Below are 24,765 nucleotides of genomic sequence, written 5' to 3' on the forward strand. Positions count from 1 at the left end.
TGGTCTTCTTTTTTGACAGTCTTACCTGTTCGTATTACTGTTGATTATAACAACGGCCCAAGGACTCAAGGCTGGACAAGCGCCAAGTCCCCTGTCTCCAACCCGGTTCTGCCTTCTGTCTTGCAGCTTTTGTTATTCTGTTGTTCTTGTACCAGGTCCCTATCTTGGACTGTGCCTCCCACTTTCCCTCCAGTTATTCACACTCCATCCCCTCCTCATACATTACTAAACCTTGGAAAATCCTCCATTTCGAGATGTATCATAGAATTAAGAAAGAAGTTGAAATCAGTAGGACACATTCAGAGGCAGGACGATTTTTACTGGACAGAAAGTATCAAAAACGCAAAGCAATCAAATTCATAAACTCAACATTTATTTACTGCTGGTCCTGGACGTCCTGTTCCAGGAGCTCCATCTATCAGGGCCTGGAGACATAATAATTGAAATATTTAATAACCATGTTTCTAAATAATATGTAGGTGGCTGGGTAGACTAGAAGATCCAGGAGAAGGTCTGTGGAGGGAGATAATGTAGGGTGGATCATTTGGTATGTTACTATAGAGGGCCTGAGTGGCAGGATAAAAAGTTTAATTGAGGTTTCTATTTTCTTAAAGGTATTTCTCATCACAGACAGGATATAAGTCATACTGAAATGTCCTTGTGCTGAGCTCTCTAGATGATCACTTTCTTATTCCAAAGCAAGTTCTTATTAAGTGAAAAAAATTTATTTAACATCTCTGTTAGTCAAGCAGAAAGACCAACTTAGTGTTCTCTATTTTTAAAATTAGTAAAGGGGGCAGGATAAATAGTACAAATGGGCAAATACAACTTGCCCTGCACTCAAGTGACTGACCAGGGTTCAATACCCAGTACAACCTGTAGTCCCCTGAGCTCATCAGGGGTGATCCCTGAGCACAGAGCCAGAAGTAAGCCCTGAGCACTGTCCGGTGTAGCCCAAAAGTCACAAAAATAAAACTAATAAGGGGCCAGAGATACTGCTCAGCACTAGAGAACTGTCTTTCCTGGGTGAAGCCCCAGGTTTGATCCATATCACATTTCTCTGTGTACCAAGCTAGGAGTAGCCCACAAACATAGCCAAGTGTGGCCCCACAATCCCAAAAATAAACACATACAATACAATAGCAGTTCTTCCTCTCCTCCTCCCTTTACTTTTATGCCATGACTTTTTAAAACATAAAATTGTACCATAATATGAAATGTTCATAAACTAAAGTTATTTTTTTACTTTTTTGTAATACACTTCATGTTTTTCCACAATCCACGTATTAAAATATAAGTATATATACATTTACACATATCCATATGTAAGTATACATGTATGTACACATTTATATACATATATATGTATACATGTATGCACACATATATATAGTTAAATGTGTATGTATGATTTGGGGCCACAGCCAATAGTGCTCAGGGCTTACTGATTGCTCTGTGCTCAGGGATTACTCCAGATGGCACTTGGGGAACATAGGTGGTGCATGGGATCGAACATGCAAGGCAAGCACCTTACCCCTCTGTACTATCTTTCTGACCCCATCATACTTTTTTTTTGTATTTCTTGTATGAAAAATTAGCTCTAGGGGCTGGAGCAATACCACAGTGGGTAGAGCATTTGCCTTGCATGCGGCCAACCCGGGTTCGGTTCCCAGCACCCCATATGGTCCCCTGAGCACCACCAGGAGTAATTCCTGAGTGCAGAGCCAGAAGTAACCCCTGTGCATTGCCAGGTGTGACCCAAAAAGAAAAAAAATTAGCTCTAGAATCTTATTTAAAATTCTGGTTAGGGGCCGGAGTGATAGCACAGTGGAGAGGGCATTTGCCTTGCATGCAGCCAACCTGGGTTCGATCCCCGGCATCCCATATGATCCCCTGAGCACCACCAGGAATCATTTCTTAGTGAAGAGCCAGAAGTAACTCCTGAGCATTGCTAGGTATGACCCAAAAAGCAAAAAAAAAAAAAAAAAAAAAAATCATAAAAATAGAATTCCGGTTAAATGGTACTCTTACTGTTCCATCTTTTCAGGAAACCCCCATGACTCATTATCCCACAAATAGTAAAGATTAGCATGATTTGTGGTTTGATTCGGTGATTTATGATCTCTCCATTAATAGGCTCTATCAGCCCTTTCTAGTAGTTTCATTCATAAAGACCATATTACCTGAATAAATTATTCCTCTAAGGTTTCAAGTTGAGTTCTAATTATAACATATATGAAACACTTCCTTGTAGGGCTGGAGAGATAGTAAAAATACAAAGCTTAAGGAACCTTCTTTGCAGGCCACCAACACTGGTTTGATCTCCTCTTATGAGCCCCACAAGAGCAACCCCTGGAGCAGAACTAATAGTGGTCCTCCACCCCGTAGTACTTCAGAATGTGGCAAAAAAAAAAATCAAATAAAAACATAGTATTTTTTTTTTCATAAAGACTCAAGTACTCAATACACTAAACATTTTTTGATAACTCTAAACAAATTCAAATAGAAAAGAAGCAGTGCTTGACTGTGAAGATAACCCCGAGGCCTAGAGCCTATGCTTTGCTTGCTCTATACAGGCCCCTGAGGGGTTCTCCCCGATCACCTAGCAATCTGAATGTGGGCCAATGACAAAAAAGAAGAAAGGAAAAGCAATCTAACTCCTTCCTCATTCATCACACCATTGGGCGGGGAGGGGGACCCTATGCAACCAGCCGGTGCTCCTGACTCTGTTGTGAGGGTTCCCAGCAGTGCTCTGGAGACCATATGCAGTGCTGGGAATAAACCAGAGTCAAGTCACATGCAAGACACGTGCCTTAACCCCAGACTTTCTCTCTAGATCACTTGCTCCTTCTGTCATATATGAACTCATAATCAATTAATGGTTTTGCAGGATGATTTGAATAATAACCTAGTCTGTCACTTTTTTTTTTACTTTTTTAATTGAATCCCTGTGAGATAGACCCTTACAAAGCTGTTCATTATTAGGTTTCAGTCATACAGTATCCCAACACCCATCCTTCCACCAGTGTATATTTCCCAGCACAAGTGTCCCCAAGTTCCCTCCAATCACCCTCCTCCCCCACCCCCACCCCCCACCCTGCCTCTATGGCAAGCACTTTTCTTCTCTGTCTCTCTCTCTCTCCTTTGGGACATTGTGCTTTGTGATACTGGTATTGTCATCAGGAATATCTGTTTACCTGAACACTCAGTTCTTGTCCGGCGTGATCATTCCCAGCTATTATTGTCATACCAGTCTCTTCTCTATCTTACCTACCCTCTGCCCCCCACACACTTGTAGTTAATCCCAACCATTGACCAGTTCTCTTAGCCTATTTTCCCTGGCCATGGATATGAGTCTTCTTTTAAATATTTTTTATATATCACAAATGAATGCAGTCATTCTGTATCTGTCCCTCTCCTTCCGATTCATTTCATTCTGTTCATCCCTCCCCGGCTTGGGAATGCTGACATTCTCCAGTCTAGTGCTTGGGGACTCATTTATCACTGTACCCTCTCTTGCCCAGCTTTTCTTTCACTTGTCTCTTTGCTCTCTCTAGGATTTCAAGAACTGTGTTGTTTTCTTAGTGGACCTTCTTTTAACTATCTTGCATTGTCAAGTATGATCTTACTTGACTTACTCAGGAAAATCATCTATGGCTTTTATTATGTTGAAGTATGCCTCTCTTTTATAAGAGTCACTGCAGATGGAGTTTGCGGGCCCAGAACCATACCCGAATGGACTTGGAGGCAACTAGGGCCACACTTCGCAGTTTTCAGGGGTCATATGGTACCAGGAATCAAACTCAGGGCTTTGCCCATGCTTAGTATGAATGTCAATCTGAGCCATGTTCTGGGCCCAAAGAACATTCCATCTGTAAGAAGTTTTGTTAGGGATTTTTAAAGCATGTGTGTAGGGTGAGGTGGGGTGGGGGGAGGTACGGGGGATGCTGGGGATTTAATTCAGGTCTCATGCACACAGGCAAGAACTATACCTCTAAGACACATCCCTAGACCTGCTGGGAGTTTTTAAAATCAAAGGCCATTTTATTTTATCTACACCTATTCAGACAATCATATAGTTTGTATCTTTCATTCCATTAGCATGTATATCACATTTGTTTGCTTATGCTGAATAACCCTTCCAACTCAGGATAAATCCCACTTAGCCAGAGTATACGATCCTTTGAAAATGCTGTTGAATAGTTTGTGAGTATTTTGCTGAGAATACTGTGCCAATAATCATCCAGGATATTGTCCTCTGCTTTTTCGTCTGGCAATGTTCTTCTCAGACTGCTGTCCCAGCTGCTTCCCACGCTGTCATGTCCTCTGGAGGGATGAGAGAAAGGTCAGTATCCTCTTTGGCAGCCTCCAGCACAAATGGGGAAGCTGAATACTCATTACATGTTCTCCCTCATGGGAAAATTCATGCACTGGGGAAGATCTTTCTTGGGCTGTCAGCTGTGCTGCCTTTGGGTTGTGATGTGAACAAAGTCAAATGGTGATCATACTCTCACCACTGCATCCAACATTTCTTCTCTCCAGTGGCATGCTGAAATTTTGCTGAAAATATGAACAGAGATTCTCTCAGTTCACTATTCTCTCAGGTTTTTACTGGAGTGAATGAGGCTTCCCTGGGTTAGGTAGAGAAGGCAATCTGCTTTTCTCAGCCTAACAATGTAAATAGACCCTTCATTTCTGATTTCCTTCTTTCTGTTTGAAAGTATATGCACATATAGTATTAAATCCTCATGGGCTAGAGAGATAGACGGGTTAGGGCATTTGCCTTGCCTCTAGTTGACCCCAGATGGATTCCTGATATCACATACAGTCCCCAGAGTCCTGCCAGAAGTGATCACTGAGCACAGAGCCAAGACTTAGCCCTAAGCACTGCTGCATGTCACCCAAAATCCCCCCTTCCAAAAGAAGTTTTCAGCATTGGGGCTGGAGTCATAGTACAGCAGGTAGGCCACTTGCCTGCCATGCGGATGCCTGAGGTTCAATCCCTGGTATCCCATATGGTCCCCCAGCATTGCCAGGAGTAATTCCTAGGGCAGATCCAGGAGTAACCCTGAGCATCACCAGGTGTGAACCCCTTTGCCCCATCCCCAATCCTCACAGTAATGTTTAGCTGAAAGCCAAATGTCTGGGTTTTTGTGACTAGACATTGTGGCACTTGAAATTACCCTTCATGACTGGTATACTAAAAACTGTAACCCACTTAATGAGGGTGTCTCCTCAACCAAAGGAACAGAACAGATCATTCTTACCAATAAGAAGTTCCTCCCACCTCCCAGAAAATGGAGATGCTAAAACAAGAGAACTTACAATAGCCCCATCAGGAGCTATTGGAGAGAAGAGCCAGGAATAAGCTCACCGCAATTTCAGGTGGTCTGAAGACAAAATTTTTTTCTTAAAATGAAAGGAAATACATTTCTATTAATCTGTCCCTTTCTTATAAGTGTACAATTTGTTCCCACTTGTTTCCAATAATCTTTAAAAATATTTGAATTTTTATAATGCATATTGACCTCTTTTTGTTGCCAATTTTGTTTTCTTCTGTGTGAATTTGACAAAGTGTTTTCTGTTGGTTAATCTTGTGTTGTGATTTGGCTTTAGTCCATGCTGTGGCTTGCTCAGGAATCATGCCTATTGAAGTTGGGAACTATATGTAATCCCTGAGATTGAACCTGGCAGTAGTGTTCAAGGTAAACACCCCACTTGCTATACTATCACTCCCATCCAAATACTTTACTGCTATTCTTTTTTTTTTTTTTTTTTTTTTGCTTTTTGGTTCACACCCGGTAATGCACAGGGGTTACTCCTGGCTCTGCACTCAGGAATTACTCCTGGCGGTGCTCAGGGGACCATATGGGATGCTGGGATTCGAACCCGGGTCAGCCGTGTGCAAGGCAAACGCCTGACCCGCTGTGCTATTGCTCCAGCCCCAGACCTCTATTCTTTTTGTTCCCTTCAGTTTTCGAGAGGCTGCACTTAGCGGTGCTCAGACTTTACTCCTAGCTCTGTACTTCAGAACACTCCTGAAGGGCTTCAGGGAATAGATGGGATGCTGGGGAGCGATCCCACATTGGGCATGTGCTAAGTAAGCACCCTGCCTGCTATATTATCTCTCTGGCCCACCACTTGAATCATTTGTATGTATCTTTTTGTCTAGTTACTTCATTCCTCCATTTGGATAATTTTGTTTCCATGCTTTTCTTTTTTAGAGCTTTAACTCATTTGAGCTCTTTATGTCAAATTAATTTTTTATTGACACTTTCAACACGTATCTTCTGTTCATTAATTTTATTTCTGAAAATTGAGTAATTTTTGTTTTGCCATATTTTGATCAACTTTTTTTTTTTTTTTTTTTTTTTTTTTGCTTTTTGGGTCACACCCGGCGATGCACAGGGGTTGCTCCTGGCTCTGCACTCAGGAATTACCCCTGGCGGTGCTCAGGGGACCATGTGGGATGCTGGGAATCGAACCCGGGTCGGCCGCGTGCAAGGCAAACGCCCTACCCGCTGTGCTATTGCTCCAGCCCCATTTTTGATCAACTTTTGATCACTTTTTCCCCTTAGTTCTCTTGCATACCTTTGACTTGTCTTGAGTTTTTGTCTGCCTTTTTGAGTTTATTATAGCAATTTGGTTTGGTTTGGTAGCCACATCTTTTATTGTGCTACACCTGGAATACAAGGAATCATTGTGATGTTGGGGTTCCCACTCTGGTCAAAGGCGTATAAGACATGTATTTATGATTGAGTAAATTTACCCTGCCCTATATTTTAGCAATTTTGAACTATGTGATATAGAAATATTTTTTTCCATGTCTTAAATTGAAAAATGAGCCCAACTGGTTGGAGCACACGCTTTGCATGCAGGAAGCTAGATAGCTAGATTCAACCCCCAGTACTATGGTCCCCGGAGCACTTCAGGACTGATCCCTGAACATAAATCAGGACAAGCCCCTGCGTACTACCTCGGTAGCCCAAACACTCCTCCTACTACTTTCCCCAAAAACCTTTCATCTTTGAAATTGCAGTCTTTGAAACCGTTCTCTGTGATGACCTGGGAGATGAACTTTCACCTTGGCTTGTTTTGCAATGGCTATGTCAGCAGGAATGGGGAGGAGGGAGACATGGTGGGCCTTGCTCATGAACATGCTGAAGGGTCGGGGCTGTTTTGTGTTTGTGGCCCTTCTCCCTGGGATCCCAGAACCAAGGCTTGGTGGTTTTATTTCTGTCAGTGGATTTCATGAGGTTGTATGAGGTGGGATAATGGCATGTAGTGCTCAGGGACCCATGTCGTGCCAGGGCTCAAACTTGGACCTCCTGCACACAAAGTATGTGCTTCAACTCACTGAGTTCTTTCTGGCCCTCTCAGATGCATTTTTTTTTGGTCATGAAACATAATTCAATGAAAATGAACAACCATTTAAGTGAAGTGTTAGGATCATAAATAAGCAGAAAAATATCAAGCGAAAATTCAACAGAACTATTTTGGAATGCTGATGAAGGGCTAGTGTGACTGGTGAGTTATGAGAAAATGGGATAATGGAGCAAGAGCCAAATTCTTTTTTTTTAATTTATTTTATTGAATCACCATGTGGAAAGTTACAAAGTTCTCAGGTTTATGTCTCAGTTATACAATACTCAAACACCAATCCCTTCACCCGTGCCCATATTCCACCACCAAAGACCCCAGTCTACCTCCCAATACCCGCCCCCCAAGCCCCCATCCCCGCCTGCGTAATTGATAAATTTCACTTCATTTTCTCTTTACCTTGATTACATCCCATATTTCAACACAAAACTCACTATTGTTGGAGTTTTCCCCCAAGAAAGATAGCCCTACTGCCAATGAAGCATTTGATAATTAGTTTTCCATTGCTGAGACTGGAGAGATATGAAGTCCCACTGTTTCAAGTACATAGATTTTTTTTTTCCTCCTTCCCGCGCGACCAAGTTCATGCCTGCTTAATAATAGTCCTCATATTATGGCTGACAGCATGCCGCCCGACGAGAAAAAAAGGATATTTCACGTCCTTGGCCGGCGTGGGGCTATGGCTTAGTTCACAGTCTAGAGACATGGCCGCAAGCAGTTTCTGGAACCAAAAGTAGTCTAGTTGGCCTCCGGATTCTGGTGGATCTGCAGCAACGCAGCCACACAAAAGTGTGGCCACCCGGGTCGAATCTTGGCGGAGCATGTGCTGGTTTCGGCCCGAGACTGCCCAAGCGTCCCACTGTTCCAAGTACATAATTTTTCCCTCCTCCCATTCCCGTGCCTCTAAGTTCATGCCTCCTAAATAGACCTCATAATATAGTGGACGCCACACCGCGTTTCTCCCAGAAAAGGGAAAAGAACCGAGAAAGGAGGTTATTTCCTCTCCTCAGCTGGCGTGGGGCTATGGCTTAGTTCACAGTCTAGAGAAATGACTGCTACTTTGATTACCTTCAATATTTCAACAAATTACTCAGTATTATTGTTTGGAGTTTCCCCCCACAGTCAGACCTGCTAAAAAGGAACCGTTTCACATTGCTGACAATTAAGAGATATTAGGTCTCTTATATAAGAGATAAGAGATACTAGGTTTTGGATTTTTGTATGAAGTCCAGGGAAAATTCTTCCAGTAATTGCATCCCTGCAAGCTTTTACTTCCCTTTTGTGGTGGTCATATGATGGAGAAGCCTGGAGAGAAAAACCCTGCCCCGCTGGCGGCGCATGGGCCAGTGGCTCCCATCACAGTCTGGAGGCCTTTCTGGGAGCTGCTGGTGTCCAAAGTAGTTCAGTTGCCTCCGGGGTCGAGCTCGTGGAGCAGCAGAAAGGACTGAACCTGCGTGGTGCTGTGCTTAAATATCGGCAAAGGGCGGGTCCGGCCATCCCGCCCCTTGGGATCTCCCGGGCACCTGGCGGGTACCTGCATTCTGTGTTCTAAAAACTGGCAATCGACTTGCTGCGCCCAATAAGGAAGAGTTGAGAGAGAAAAAACCCTGCCCCACTGGCAGCGCATGGGCCAGTGGCTCCCATCTGTCTGGAGGCCTTTCTGGGAGCTGCTTGTGTCCAAAGTAGTTCAGTTGCCTCCGGGGTCGAGCCAAGAGCCAAATTCTGAGGGCTCTTATATCTTATTTAAGGGACTTATATTTTAACTGAAATAGTCATGTCTATGGTGAAATAAAGTTTTTGCATTAGAATTGCTATAAAACTAATTTAGACTACACAAAATAGAAACAAGAAACACAACTATGTAAAATCATTGGTGGATACAGAAATGCAGGCAGGTTTTGAAAAATGGTAAGACTTAAAAGCAAGAGTGGCTCAGGGAAGTTTTCCATGCTCTTATCGAGTCTACGAGCTAATACATTCAGCAGAGTGGCTCAAACTCCACTAGAAAATGTGTTTTCCTGAAGTTTGAAATTTAGGAGTACATTTCAGACAGCAGAGCAACTAAAAATTTACAGCAGTACTTCAGCAATTAAAGAACTAGAAAGAAAAGGTGGTGGGAGGATTCTAACAAATTATATATCCAAACTATGCTTAAATATTTCACTGATCCCTAAATTACACATGGACTAACCCAAAGGATCCCAAGGAAGAAACAACCTTGAGCAGAGGCCAGGGAGACTGCTCAAAGAGAGCGCAGATGCTCTCCATGTAGGAAGCTGGGCTCAACTCTGAGTACCAGAGCTACTGCCAGAGCTACAAAGAACCAAGAGTAGCCCCTGAGCACTACAGGATGTGGCCTCAAAATAAGAGAAATTTGAACTGCTACCCAAGACTTTCCAGTATGAATCCAACTAGCTTAAGGTCATAATAAAAGAACAAAAAGTAACACTTAGTCTGAGTAATACAATAGAATTCAAAGACCTAGAGTATATAGAGTATTTGAGATGCAGTCAAAATTAATTCAACCAAGGGCTGGAGCTATAGTACAGCCACTGACCCAGGTTTGATCCCCAGCATCTCATATGGTCCCCAGAGCACTGACAGGAATAATTCCTGAGTGCAGAGCCAGGAGTAACCCCTGAGCTTCGCTGGGTGTGACCCAAGAAGCCAAAAAAACCCCTCCCAGAAGCCCACCAAAAACAAAACAAAAAAAACCCACAAGCAAAAACAACAACAAAATTATTCAACCAGAAAAAAAATTGGGTGCAACTGGAGAAAAAAATGCAATATTGGCACACATGTCTGGCATCAGTGAGGCACTGGGTGGGATTCCTGATGCCACATGTCCCTTAAGCACTGTCTGGTTTAGCCATGGTGGCTCCTGTACATTGCTAGCAGTGGTTCCAAGATACTCCACTAGTACTACTGAGGGACATCCATATATATATATATATATATATATATATTAAAAAAGAGGGGCTGGAGGAACACAGCAGGTAGGGCATTTGCCTTGCACACTGCCGACACGGGTTCAATTCCCAGCATCCCATATGGTCCCCCAAGCACCACCAGGCGTAATTGCTGAGTGCATGAGCCAGGAGTAGCCCCTGTGCATCGCCGGGTGTGACCTATTAGAATATGACCCTATCTCAAAAGAAAAAAAAAACAATCCAGACCAACCCTGACAGCCCTAGACCCTTGCCTTTTGTCTCCTATTTTGGAGTTATGTTTAAAATGGTAGGATTAGAGGTGCTGGTTGCATTTCTTTGTGGTATTCCATGCTCTTCCAGGAATTCTACACCTCAGAAACCTTAGCACAGTGGGTAAGACACCTGTTTTGCACATAGCTGACCTAAGTTAAATCCACAGCACTCCTTATGGTCCCCAAAGTCTAACAGGAGTGACCCCTTGATCACAGAGCCAGGAGTAAGCCTTGGGCATCACTAGGAGTGGTCCCCAGACAAGCAAACAAAAACAAAAAACAAGGAAAAAAAGAAAGGTGCTGAGTATGCAGTGGGTTTGCATAACAGCTAAGAAATTTCATGTTTAGGGTACCTGAACTGTTAGGAGATTCAGCAATTCCACACAAATTTTGCCTTGGAGACACTATCTTACTATACTGGACAGCATACAAAACTGCCTTGCTCTCAATTTCAAAGGCTGCAAACTATATGTTTCTTTGAATAAAACGTCTGGAATTAATGTTTCTAGTCAAGATGTGAGAAGCACTGGAGTCTCATGGAAACTTGTCTTTGAACAGACATTAGATAACTTTTTGAATTGTAGCCACTCTTGTTTTAAGAGCTCAAACCAGGTCTTATCTTTTAAAAGTTCACTTAAAAAAAAATTAAAAATTTATTTTAACCTCTATGTAGTTCAGGACTAAATTAGTATACATGATTTCTATTTCAGCCATGAGAAAACACCATAGCAGTCATTATTAAAGGTATCCATTCATAAATTATTTTTATTTTTCATTAAATGAGCACAGAGTCATTAGCATATTAATAACAGATATGTTTATTATTACATATCCATCAGTGCGGCTTTCAATACCACTTGAAACATGCATATCATCCTAGAGACGAATCAGTTTTCCAGTGCTTCTTGATACACATTACTGCAAAGCCATTATAAATTACTGAGGAGGTATTTGGTTAAAAAGATAAACAAACAAAAAAAAAAACCATACTGCCCCTATGAGTCAACTCTTGTCACTGGACAAGAGTTTAATAGTATTTATCTGATAATTCCTATGTTAACTGGAAAACTTCACAGATGTATTGCCATAATTTTATAATGGGAACAACTTTTAACATATTCTGCAGTTTTATAAAGTCATTTTAATAGGCAGACTGATGTGGACTATACTCAGTTTATCAAAGTCCAACAAATTTGTGTATATTTTAAATGATACCAATTATCAATGAAAAATTCAGATACATCATTTTTAAAAGTTATTTAGTTAGGCAGTAAATAATTCTCTCAAATTAAGGCACTAAAAGAGCAATGTAACTCCCATTGAAAGTGTTCTAAGAATAATTTACATTTCAAACACTGCATACATTTTTCATACGTTAACTTAAGGTCTTTTTCACTTAAAACCACAAAGAAATACATTATACAATTACAGAAATGTTGTATCCCACAAAATGGTCTTAAACTCAGTACAATTAGTTCCTAATGTCTCTAGTGGTAACTCAATATGGCTTGGCAAAACTGCATAGATTAAATGTAAAATTTTTTGCCTTTTCTCAATCCTCAATCTATAAACTTGCTGAAACACATACAGTATTTTGTAAAGCACATTATGAAAGATATTTATTCTCCATCAAGTCCTCCATGGGCAATCAATAGTAAGGCTTTTAAATTCTACAGTGAGGACACTAAAGTCAAGTGATGTCACTGCTTCCTTAAGTTTTTATAGTCCTGCAAGAGCACAAAAACTGAAGTCATTTAAAAATTTTCATTGTCTCATTTTGAGATATTTTCATTACTCCTTCGATGAGCTGATCTTGATAGTGATGGCCATTCCACCTGAAAGTGAAAGTCCCTTCCTCTTACTCAGACGAGGAAAACTATATTCTATCATGATTGACAGGCATTTTATTAGAAATTCAAAAAGGCAGCACCTTTTTAAAAATATATATCTAGCTAAGCTTTCCCCCAATTGTACTTGCATTACACAGTAATAATTAATCTAATCTACCTTTAGGCAAACCCGCAATTAAACAAAAAACCCTCAGTGTGCTTTTGTGCCAAAGCAAGGACAGAGTAACAGCAATCTTAACCCTGAAGCCTGTGATATGTGTCAAAGAACAGTCCATCTGCTCTGCATGGATGAAGAAGCCTGGCTTCTCAGGTAGCATCCCACATGATCCCACAAGGCACTGCATCATATGGTTAGCTGTTGGAGGAAAAAGGAAAAAGATTATTGTCAGAAAAGCACTCAGTTAAAAATGCAAAAAAGGTACACATACACTACTGCTGCCTCTTCAGCGCTATTTTACTCTATTTCAAATCCATTTTTCTTATATAACTATAATCCAATTTTAGTTAACTTTAGAGTTTTAGTCTATTTAGCACAGAGCTAATGTAGCACTCCATATAAATACCTCATAAATGAACAATAATATAATAGAGAAGAATGGTAAATAATACAATTAGGAGGGGCTGGAGAGATAGCTCAATGGGGTAAGCCAATGCCTTGTATGCAGGAGGCCTGGGTTTAATCCAAGGACCTAGAGCACAAGGATAAAAAAAAAAAGTGGGCAAAAAAAAGAAATCCCCCCACCCTGACTTTTAGGGCCGTAAGGGTGGCTACTCCTGGCTCTGTGCTCAGGATACCATAAGAAGTGCTGGGAAATCGAACCTCATTTGGCCACATATAAGGCAAGGCAAGTGCCCTACCCTCTATTAGCCCCTCACATTGTTACATCTCAATCCTTACCTAGTTTTTCCAGATGTATTTTTGACTACTTTCCGGAAAGACTGATTTGCAGTAGATCTTGTAGAAAGTGTTCGGGGTGATGCACGAACGAAACCAGACGGTGGATTCTTAGGGATCTTCTTTACTAAATGAGTTACCCATTTCTTTTGTTCATCCTGAGAACATGCTAACAACAGCATATCTCTTGCTGATGTTACATCATAACTTACTATGTTAAGGAGAAAAAAAAAGGCAATTAAACTCATGATACCTAAAAATACATCTACTGAATAATGAAGTTCCTTAACATTTAAAACATTTACTATTATTTACTAACTTGAATACTCTTTCTCAATTTAATTAAAAGCTGAAAAATAAAAACAGCAAAGTAGGTACAGCCTATAAAGTCCCCTCATGCTGCTTTGTTTAATAACTAGAAGACATTATTGTCCATGTTAAACATATGTGTTTGGCCCAGGAAATGAAAATCAGAAAAACAAAAATGAGGAAGAGAGAAAAACCCAAGAGGATATATCACAATCAAGAGGGCACTTCTTCATGACACTTTTTAAAACTAGGTGATATATTCAGTGGTATTGTGGAGCCTGGGGCCCTTCCTGGGAATGCGTGGGAGGTCTGTGGCACAGGAGATGGAATGATGGAACTCAGGAAAAACACAGTTTTTTCACCCTGTTTTTTGGCTTTTCGGTCAAACTTGGTGGTGCTCCTGGGTTGCATTCTGTGGTAAGGTGATGGGGACCCAATCTGAGCCTCCTGTGATGCAAAGCTTTGAGATATCTTTCCACTCAGCTTTTCATTAACAAAGGGGGAATCTCTTTAAAAAATATGTCCAAAGTAATCTACATTTGATAAATGATATTTGCATGTTATTCCATTAATGTCAAAGGGGGAAAAAAAGCCTCATACAAGCAAGGCATACACTTTATTACTGGGCCACACCCAGAGATCTACTGCCAAAATACCCGGCTGTGATCAGAGTTTACTTCTGGCAGGCTTGGGGGATCAGGAGGGGTGCCAGAGTTTGAACCTAGGTCTGCCTGCATGCAAGGCAAGCACCTTACCATTGTACTACCTCTCTGGTCTCAAAATATTATAATATATATATTTATATGTACACACATATATATTTTTCCCCACCCTCCTCATGGGAGAGGGTATTTTGGACCACACTCAGTGGTGCTCCAGAGTTGTTCCTGGTAATGCTCAGAGAATTATGCAGTGCCCAATACTGAACTGGATGGGCCACATGTAAGGGTAAGTGCCTTAACCCCTATACCATGTCTGCGGTCCCAACTACTTACCTCTTTACAACTTGATATAGAAAATAAGACACTTGTGTTATTTTATTCATTATTGAGTCATAAACATAATTTTCATGCTTACCTTTACATGGAGAAATTAAATCTTCTTTCTTATCTAAGTGATCTCGGTGGCACTTAACATGGCATCTTCGACATTCTAGGGCAGGGGGTGGCTTAAAAACATGCCATAGAGGTTTGGCACAGGCCTCACAGTTGGCAGGAAAGTGGTAGAGGGTAGGAATGAACTCATGGCCTTTGTGGCTTTGAAAATTAGTTTTTTCAGCTTGTACTGGTTCCATCTCTACATCTTTTCTACATTCACCTTCATTTGCATATAGTATCTAAAATCATTAAAGGAAAAATATCTTAATCTATATATAAAAATTTCAAATGTATAACAATACTAGTATTTATATTTAGTTCACAAAATACATAGTACTTATAGATAAAAGATCTAAAGTGGTAATTTCAGATTATTACCTGGAATATTTTAGGAATTTCTTCAGTTTCAGCTCTGTACACATCTCCTTGGGTTACTGGTCGAACATGAAACAATTTACTATAATAAAAAGAATATGATATAGGTAATTATAAAAATTCATTTAGAGCAAAAGACAAGCATTTCATTAAAAAGAATATACAGGTGGCAAATAATCACATGGGGAAATGCCCAACATCACTAATATTAGATAAATGAAAATTAAAATCACAACACCAACTGAAAATTTAAAATTAAAAGAACAGTACTTAGGGCTGGAAGATAGCATAGTGAGTAGGGTGTTTCCTTTCCACACAGCCAAGTTGGTTCACTCCCTGCATCCCATATGGGCCCCCAAGCCCATTATGAGTGATTCTGAACTCAGAGTGAGGAAATAATCCCTGAGTACCACCAGGTATGGCCCCCCATTTAAAAAAAAAAAAAAGTAATCTCAAATGTTGATACGATAGAACAACTAGATTACTTATATAATCATGACAGAAATGTAAATCTGCAAAACTACTTTGAAAAAAAGAACAGGCATTTCATATAAAACCAAACAAAAGCTTACTATATGACTTTGCAGTTGTACTACTGATTCTTTTTTTTTTTTTTTCTCGTCACACCGGCAATACACAGGGGTTACTTCCTGGCTTTGAACTCAGGAATTACTCCTGGCGGTGCTCAGGGGACCATATGGGATAATGGGAATCGAACCCGGGTTGGCTGCGTGCAAGGCAAACGCCCTACCCGCTGTGCTGTTGCTCCAGTCCCACTACTGATTCTTTATTCTAGGGAAATAAAAATTTATATATACAGGAGTTGATATAAAAATTATAAAATTCACAATTTAAAAATTATAAAATTTATATAACCAGGAGTTTTCATAGCAGCTTATTGACAATGACCCCAAACAAAAATGGAAACAATCCAAATGAATGGTTGTAACAGTGGTACAGTTAACTGTCCCAAGTGTTTGGTCAGTCCCCAAATTTCTGCATTTGTATTCAGAACTTTCACAAATCTTTCTTTTATTCTTCCTTTTTGGACCATACCCAGTGCTGTTCAGGGCTCATTCCTGGCTCTGTGCTCAAGGATTACTCCTAATGGTGCTCAGAGAACCATATGGGGTACTGGGACTGAACCTGGGTGTGCAAGGCAAATGACTTAACCTACACATTATGGCTCTGGCCCTCACAAATCAATCTTTTCAATCTTTTTTGTAAACTTTATTTAATGTAGAAGTACTGCTATTTATTCAGCCATTGATTAAGCTAATCAAATCAATCACAAAAAAGATAAGCAACCCAACTAAAAATGGACAAAGAACTTGGAGACTCTTGGGCAGGAGAGCGCACAAGGCTGAGTGCAGCTTTGGTGAGATCCCAATCCCCAGCACCTGCATGGTCCCACTGTGGGGCAGAGTTGGGAACTGCTGCAAAGACATTCTTCTTGGGAAAAAAGAAAACCAAAACTTTTCCTTTGAGTTAAGGAAACCGATAATACCCACTCAGTTTAAAACTCTAGACCCTTGTAATTCTGGTAAATACTATTAATAAACTGGAACTTGGGCATCCTCCTAACATTATTTTATGAATGTTACAATCTTATCAAAAGAAATGCTTTCTCTCTTCTTATTTGTTTCAAACGGAAATTACACCTGTAGGGGATCACATATAGCTCAAAGAGCTGAGCAAATCACATGGTCTGCATACACGAGACCCATTCTATCCAAGCATCTCATAAGGTTCTTTAAGCATATGACCACGGCACCTAGCCTGGGATAACCCCTGAGCAACACTGGGTGTGACCCAAAAACATAAAAACCAAACCAAAGCAAACCCAAATGTAAACTTCTCCTCTATTGAAGATATATTGCTTGTCAAAATTATATAAGCCTGAAGACTGGTTAAAAGAAGCTACAAAATAGACACGATATTTTGAAATAAATGAAAAGTTCTTTCCTTTTATCCAAATGCAAAAGTAATCATGTGCTTTCAATATGCTCTCTAAACTTAAAACCAATAAATAATTGAAATAAATTTTCTGCTGCATATGTGAATAAGGTACACAAAATTTTCCCTGCTCACATTGTGCTAGAATAAGATTTAATATAGCTATTTAAATTAGTTATGAAAAAAGCAAGTCAATATTACTTAAATATCAAGCTAAATTAAAATGTTTTTACTTAATTTCAGTATTTTAGTAAAATTAAAAATAACTGTTAACTAAAAACTGATTTAAAATTCTATAAAAGGCAACTTACTCTATATCCAATACCATAGATGGATTAGATTGTTCTTTATCCTGTTCATCGTTATAAAACAAAATTTTTTTGCTGCTTACCACAACATACTGAAATGAGAAAAAAAGGGAAGGAAGAAATATATGAGTAACATGAATTTGATTTAAGATGATAACCATAATATCTACCATTTATAAGGCTCTAATGCATTAATTTAAAATAAAATGTAATAATGGAGCAGTTAATACAAGTTCTGTGCTTGAAAAGGAAAACAGATAATAAATTATCAATTAGATAAAATGAAGCAAATGGTACCTGTTTCTTCCAGCCATATCTTTTGATATTTCCTCTATTTGGTATTGAAAGCCAACCTTCAATTCTTGACTCTGAGGGAAAAAATATAAAGGATTTAGTCTTCAGTTATAACAAAAGCAAAAGCTATATGACTGGTTGTTTGACAGCATGCAGCAACAAGCATCTGAACACAGCTAAATGAATAAATGCTATAATTTGCTCTTTCATGCTTCAATCACACAAATCAACTTTAACGGCCATACAAATATTGCAGAAAAAAATTCCAAGCCACCTTTCCCCGAAATTAACATTTAGTATTCTACTATAAAAGTATGAAGTAACAACATCATCATTTAGAGCCAGGCAAGACTGAATGGATTGCAGCTTAAATGGCATATAATACAGAAGACTTTAAATATAATTTACATTCATATAAAAAATACATAGCAAAAAAAAAAGTATGAAGCAAGTGGAACAAATCAGAGCCATGATTTACACAAGAAAGAACAAGCAAAAGTACAGAAGTGACCTATTACTCACAGAAGATAAGAATAGAAGATAAATAAATAAGGAATGCAGGTAGAATCAACTAGATATAAAGAATAAGAGACAAGCATTTTATTTGTTTTCTCAGTACAGTATTTTTATAAATGTTTGGGTAAGATACCTCTAACAATTTCAAAGTATCAAATTTTAGTTTGGAAGATACTTATTTCTGGAGATTAGTCCAATTACAAATGTTAGCAAACTGAAGAGACAAAGTCTTTTATATTTATAGTCTTTTGAGTTTATAGAATTTAATAAATGGTTCAAGAACAGAGAATTCAGGTGGTCTACTTTAATCAAAGCAGTTTCTACATACCTGAAATTTCTTGACTAAAATGACTGTGGCATTAATCATTACTGCTTAAGTAGAATTAATGTTTATATCAGAAATATAAACATAAAAAATTTTATGTTTATATGAATAAAAAACAAGGGAAAATTGTATTAGAAAAGGTCATTTCTTAATAAAGTTAGGCAATTGTTCTCTCTCATATTTGAGAACAAAAGAAAATGAATAAGCGACAGTAGAGGCTAAAATATTCTCCATATATGGGGGTGGGGCACACATGGTGATGCTCAGGTGTTACTCCTGGCTCTGCACTCAAGAAATACTCCTGGTAGTGCTCAGTGGACCCTATACGATACCAAGGATAGGACCCGAGTCAGCTACATACAAGGCAAATGCCCTGTCTGGTGCACTATCACTCCAGGGCCACAACTCAGTCTTCTAGTAAAAACATGTAACATTTACTAAGTAATTATTCCTAAGTATCTTAAAACACGTATAATATATGTATAACTCCATGAGTACAGGATATCATTTTCTTAGAAACAGGTTAGGGTAGGTTCCACTGTCATACTCCATTAACAAATAAAGAGACTTAAGTTATAAAGTGAACTGACTGACTTTTGGGGGCACTATGCCCTGCAGTGCTCAGGACTTACTCCTGGTGGTGCTCTGGGGATAAGCGCTGCTGAAGATCAAAGTCAGCTCGATCACGGATCTGCTGCCTTCTGATTTAATTTTAGAAATATGATGAGGCTGGAGAGATAATATAGTGGGTAGGGTGTCTGCCTTGCAAGTGGCCAACCTACGTTCATTCTCCATATCCCATATGGTCCTCCAAGCACCACCATGAGTAATTCCAGAGTATAAAGTCAGGCGGAACCCCTGAGCAATGCCAGGTATAGCCCAAAACCAAAAAACAAACCAAACAAAACATGAACAAGAAGATAAAATTAGGAAGTTCTTGTTAAATTCAAAGTGATCCTCTAATCACTGTCACTCCACTGTTCATCGATTTGCTCGAGCGGGCACCAGTAATGTCTCCATTGTGAGACTTAGTGTTACTGTTTTTGGCATATCGAATACGCCACAGGTAAAGATATGTATCTACAAGTCTCTGAAGAGCCCCCCAAAACAAATCAAAAGAATAAAGATAGGGGTTACACATTTAAATAAAAACTTAGTTCATTTCCCTCTTTGAGCCCATTTGCTTTTTCATATTTTAGCCACACCCAGCAGTGCTCAGGGTTTTATCCTGGCTCTGTGCTCAGGGATCACCTCTGAAGGGGTTCTGGGGGTTATGTATTGCTAGGAATTGTACCCAAGTAAGCTTGGTAAGGCATTGCTCCAGCCCCAATTCTTTGTTTTAAAAAATGAAAATCAGGGACTGGAGCAATAGCACAGTGGGTAGAGTGTTTGCCTTGCACTCGGCTGACCTGGGTTCGATTCCCAGCATCCTATATAGTCCTCCGAGCACCACCAGGAGTAATTCCTGAGTGCATGAGCCAGGAGTAATCCCTGTGCATCGCCAGGTGTAACCCAAAAAGCAAATTTAAATAAATAAATAAATAAATAAATAAATAAATAAATAAATAAATAAATAAATCAGGGCCAGGGAGGTAGCTTAAGTGGTAGAATGTTGGATAACACTGGGTTGTCCTTACTCCTCCCCAGGGAGCTTAGGTTTACTGAGTTACTCCCACAACAGTGCCCTAGAGGCACACCCAATTCCATCAATCCTATATTGCTTTTTTCTTTCCTTTATGTCACTTGCATGGTTTAGCAACGTCCTTTTTGTACAGACACATGAAGACAGTTCATGCTATGCTTTTGTAGCATGGGAGTTAACTGATTCCAAATAATACTTATTCCTGGGCATCCACCATATTTGCCTGACTTAAGCCTCAGTTGCCTATACTTTCTAACACCCCCAAAAGGAGGGCCCCAACAAAGGGATTGGATGGCCCAGGGCAAGCTGTAAGCTCCCCTGACATCGGAAAGGAACCACGCTAAGTGCCATGAGAAGTATAATAAATAAGTTATGAGCATGGTCATGGGACAAATTCTGTCATGACCCAAAAAGTAACTGAATAAGGACCCTGCTGGGGTTAGGAAAAAGTAACCAGGCCTGAGGACGATAGTCTGGGATATATAGTGAGATGTCCCCAGGAAGAACCAACCTTAAGGCTTAATATATCTCTTACTCTGTTTATAAAATATGACTAGAATTATTATAAAAAGTAAATTTACTATGATTGGTTAAATGGATTAAATTATTAGCTGAGGAAAGGAAAAAGCAATAACCCTAGATGTAATCCAGTCCTTCAGCGGATCTCCTAGTAATCTAGAGTGCTGAACCCTCAGGTGAGGTCTTGTCTTTGAGTTAATTTCCTAAAACTTCCCCTGAAGGAGTGGCTTTATATCTGTTTGTTGTTATGACAATGTTCAAGCCCATTTTTGGGTACCCCCACTCTTTATGATTTCTATATCACTATGCTGTAAGGGGTAATAGAGGACTTTGAGGTCTACAAGAAGACTAGGATGATGGAACTATGGTGACTGGGGACTACGACCAAAACTATGACTACCATTGTGCAGTAAAGGAAGAGATCGGAACTATACCAGGGGGTACAGAGAAATAAACTGACCACTGACCAGCCTGGGGCCCTGTTTCTCTGTTCCCCTGGGCTGGTCAGGGGAACAGTTCTCAGCCACCGTACACTCAAGTCGGTGCTCCCATACTTTGAAACTCACAGTAGAACACGTGTCTAACTCTGAGTTCAATCCTCAGCACTGCATCTCCCCCCACAGCAACAAATATGACTCTAGTTAGCACCTGAGCACCACCAGTGCAAACTCTGCTAGAATGGGTCATTATCAGAAAAACACCAAAATTTTTCTCTAAAATGGAGTAGTTTGAGGTATAGCAATATAACAGGTATAGCTCTTCCACTGTGGAGCTATGCTGTTCAATATAAACTCACTGGGGTTGGACAGTAGTGAGTAGGGCACCTGCCTTGCTATGGTTAACCTGGGTTCAATCCCTGGCATCCCATCCCCTGGGCTACACCCAGGAGTAATTCCTGAGTTCAGAGCAGGAATAACCCCTGAGTATCACCAAGTGTGACCCAAAACAAACAATAAATGTAAATTTATATATTAATAAACCTCTTCAGGTTTCTATTCTGGTAGAGCTTCTCATATTTAACAGCTCAATGTTGTTTATGACAGTCTATATTCTATAAAATGCACCTTTATCAATAGCATAAACTTCTGGTTATCAGAAACAAATTTGTTCATAAGGATCCACAGACAAAATAGAAAGCCAAATACAAAATACTAATTTCCATTATGTTTAAGCAGAATTTAATACATTTCTATTAATAAGGTAGTAGAAATATTCTTACCTGGAAGGGTTCCATCAGTTTCATCAGCACTAGGAAAACTAGCAACACTTGTAGAATCCGAAAGGTCCAAAAGTTTAGAACGCAATTGCTCAATGTCACTCTCTTTACTAGCCAACTGCATCTGAAGTTCATTCTTATGTGTACATTCTTCTACCAATTGCTAATATTAAAAAACACCAAGATACTATAATGAATCAAAATGAAATTTCCAACATTAAAAAATTAAGAATTAGTACAATTAGAAATTAAAATTGCAAATACCAAACTTTTCGTGCAAATTTCATTCATGTTTCTTTTTTATATTTCTAACACCACCACAAAAGTAAAATAAAATGGATTATTTCAATATAGGATCTAAATCCATAAATTATATTGAGGAAAACATAGAACAGTTCATGACTTTGAATCTAGAGGTATCTTCAATAACTCAATGCCAGCAACTAAGATAATGGAAGCAAAGATAAGCAAATAGAATTACATCAAACTAGAAGCTTCTGCGCTACACAAGACATGGTGATCAGAATAAAAAGACAACTCCTAGACTGAGAGATAATATTTATCCACTCATCTGATAAAGAGGTAATATTCACTCATCTGATAAAAGGTTAACATATAAAGCATTGGTATACAACATTACAAGAAAAAAAATCAAAAAATAAGGGAAAGATGAACAGAAAATTCTTTCAATACACATACAGATGGTCAAAAGAGACATTAAGAAATGCTCTGCATCACTTATTAGAGAGATTAAAATAAAAACAACAATGAGATACCTCTCACACAAGTGAGATTTGCACATATACAAAGAACAAAAACAACCAAGGTAGGTTGGCTTTACGCAAAAAGAAATGGACCCTCATTCACTTCTGGTGGAGTTGTCAGCTGCGTAAGTCTTTTTTGAAAATAGTAAGGCCACTCCTCAAAATACTAGGAATTGAGTTTTCCTATGACCCAGAGAGATCCAAGATGAAGCCAACGCCACCCGAACCCGGCTCACCATCTCGCCGTACACAGCTTGAGGCTCAACATGCCAGGCAGGGAACTCTGCATGTGACCCCTGCTGGACATTGTTGGCTGTGTTGTAAGATTCGGATGGAGTGATGTTGGCGGGCCACAGAGGGACCGCGGCTGGCCGAGTCGCAGTGCCATCAGGAATGAAGCTGCAGGAGCTCAGTGGCTTATCCACTACAGGGTACTGCCCGCTGGCCACCGGGGTGACCTGGGTCTCCCCAGGTGGGTGTTCATTCTGCCACAGACCCTCCGAAACAGGGTCTTGCTCTGCCAGCTGCTCAACAACCTCAGTGTGCACTCCATCAATCTCAGGAGATCAACCTGGGGCCGCAAATGTCCCAGGTGCTGCCCAGAGATGCAGGCAGTACATATTTGTCAGCGTGCAGATCATTACAACATGCCAGCCGACCAAAAGCTTGCTTTCGGTAGACTGGGAACACCCGTAAGGACGACGATTAGAGGCCGCCCCCAAAGCCTTTGTCCCTCTTGGAGAGCCTGGCAAGCTACCAAGGATATCCCACCCGAACGGAGTATCTGATACGCCAAAAACAGTAACAGTAACAATAACGTGCTCTTTGTGTTCCTAGAGTGAGCAGACACCGTTGGACTCCACTGGCATGCAACAGGGACGAATGAAGATGCCACTGGTGCCTGTTCAAGCAATCAATGAACAACGGGATGATAGTGTTATAGTGTTACTGTTATGACCCAGGAATTCCAATTCTTGACGCTCATCCCAAGGGTTCAAAAAACTCTAATCAAAAAACACATTTACACTCCCATCTTCCCTGCAGCATTCTTCACAATATCCAAAATCTAGAAACAACCCAAGAGTCAAAAAACAGATGAGTGAATAAAGAAACCATGATGCACATACACTATAAGAAAAGAAAAATCATGTAATTTGCAGCTACATGGATGGATTTGGAGAGTACCATGCCGAGTGATGTTACTGAGAAGGAAAAGGATAGACACAGAATAATCTTTTTCATATGTGGGCTATGAAGAAAGAGTAGAGGGACATTATGTCACGTGAACTCATCTATCAGCCCAGCTTCAGAGTCATGATTAAATTTTGAAAGAGATCAACTAGCCACAAAAATTTCTTGAATAGACCATTCCCCAATTGAGAAATCCTGAGTGATCTCCAACGGTGGGTGGGCAACTTCCTGCTCTGCCAAAGACCCAGCAGCTGCACTCACACCCCAACAGCTGCCACCATCCTCTGGCTAGACTTCACCACCTCACGACTGAACGGTCAGTTCACTGCCTAGTTAACTATTCTGGGTTTTCAGGAGAGCATGCTCCAAGCTACAATACTAACATTCTACTAGGAACACAGATCGAATGAGATTGTAACATGGAAGCTCGATTTACACAAAAGATCAGGATTTGGGGCCAGAGCGATAGCACAGCGGGTAGGGCGTTCGCCTTGCAAGCGGCTGACCCGGGTTCGATCCCCGGCATCCCATATGGTCCCCCAAGCACTGCCAGGAGTAATTCCTGAGTGCAGAGCCAGGAGTAACCCCTGAGCATCGCTGGGTATGACCCAAAAAGAAAAAAAAAAAGGATAAGGATTTACTGTTCCCATGGTAAGAGTAAGACCAGATTTTCTTTTATGTAGTATATTTTGATAATTGCATTAGCCATTTAGTGGTAACAAGCAATATAAAATAAATTATTTGGGCCTGCTATAGCGGCAGGCTTAGGGGGTAGCTGGGAAAACGGGGACAATGGTGACAGTCATAGTGGTGATGTGATTGGGTTTGGAATACTGAATGCTTGTAACAAATGCATTAAAAACAACTTTGTAAGCCACGGTGAAGTGAGGGGTCGGGTGTGGGGGTGGTGGGAAGGAAACAGTAGG

General features: G+C 40.2%; 1 protein-coding gene across 3 annotated transcripts in view; it reads right to left on the bottom strand.

The window, feature by feature from the left end:
* Nucleotides 1-11,376: 11,376 nt before the first annotated feature.
* The window catches only part of ROCK1 (Rho associated coiled-coil containing protein kinase 1), a 127,536-nt gene continuing 114,147 nt past the window's right edge, over nt 11,377-24,765 (bottom strand). For 2 of the 3 annotated variants that reach the window (XM_055126285.1, XM_004606010.2), the window contains exons 27-33: nt 21,888-22,047; nt 17,670-17,740; nt 17,376-17,464; nt 15,112-15,190; nt 14,714-14,972; nt 13,331-13,538; nt 11,377-12,787 (exon numbers count right to left, since the gene is read on the bottom strand). In XM_055126285.1, coding sequence (XP_054982260.1) covers nt 12,784-12,787; nt 13,331-13,538; nt 14,714-14,972; nt 15,112-15,190; nt 17,376-17,464; nt 17,670-17,740; nt 21,888-22,047 — 870 coding nt within the window. In that variant the 3' untranslated portion in view covers nt 11,377-12,783. Of the gene's footprint in view, nt 12,788-13,330; nt 13,539-14,713; nt 14,973-15,111; nt 15,191-17,375; nt 17,465-17,669; nt 17,741-18,188; nt 18,238-21,887; nt 22,048-24,765 lie in introns of those variants that run through there. The other variant, XR_008628511.1, reaches the window with a different exon arrangement.

This window comes from Sorex araneus, chromosome 2, assembly GCF_027595985.1.
Source record: "Sorex araneus isolate mSorAra2 chromosome 2, mSorAra2.pri, whole genome shotgun sequence".
Taxonomy (NCBI): Eukaryota; Metazoa; Chordata; class Mammalia; order Eulipotyphla; family Soricidae; genus Sorex; species Sorex araneus.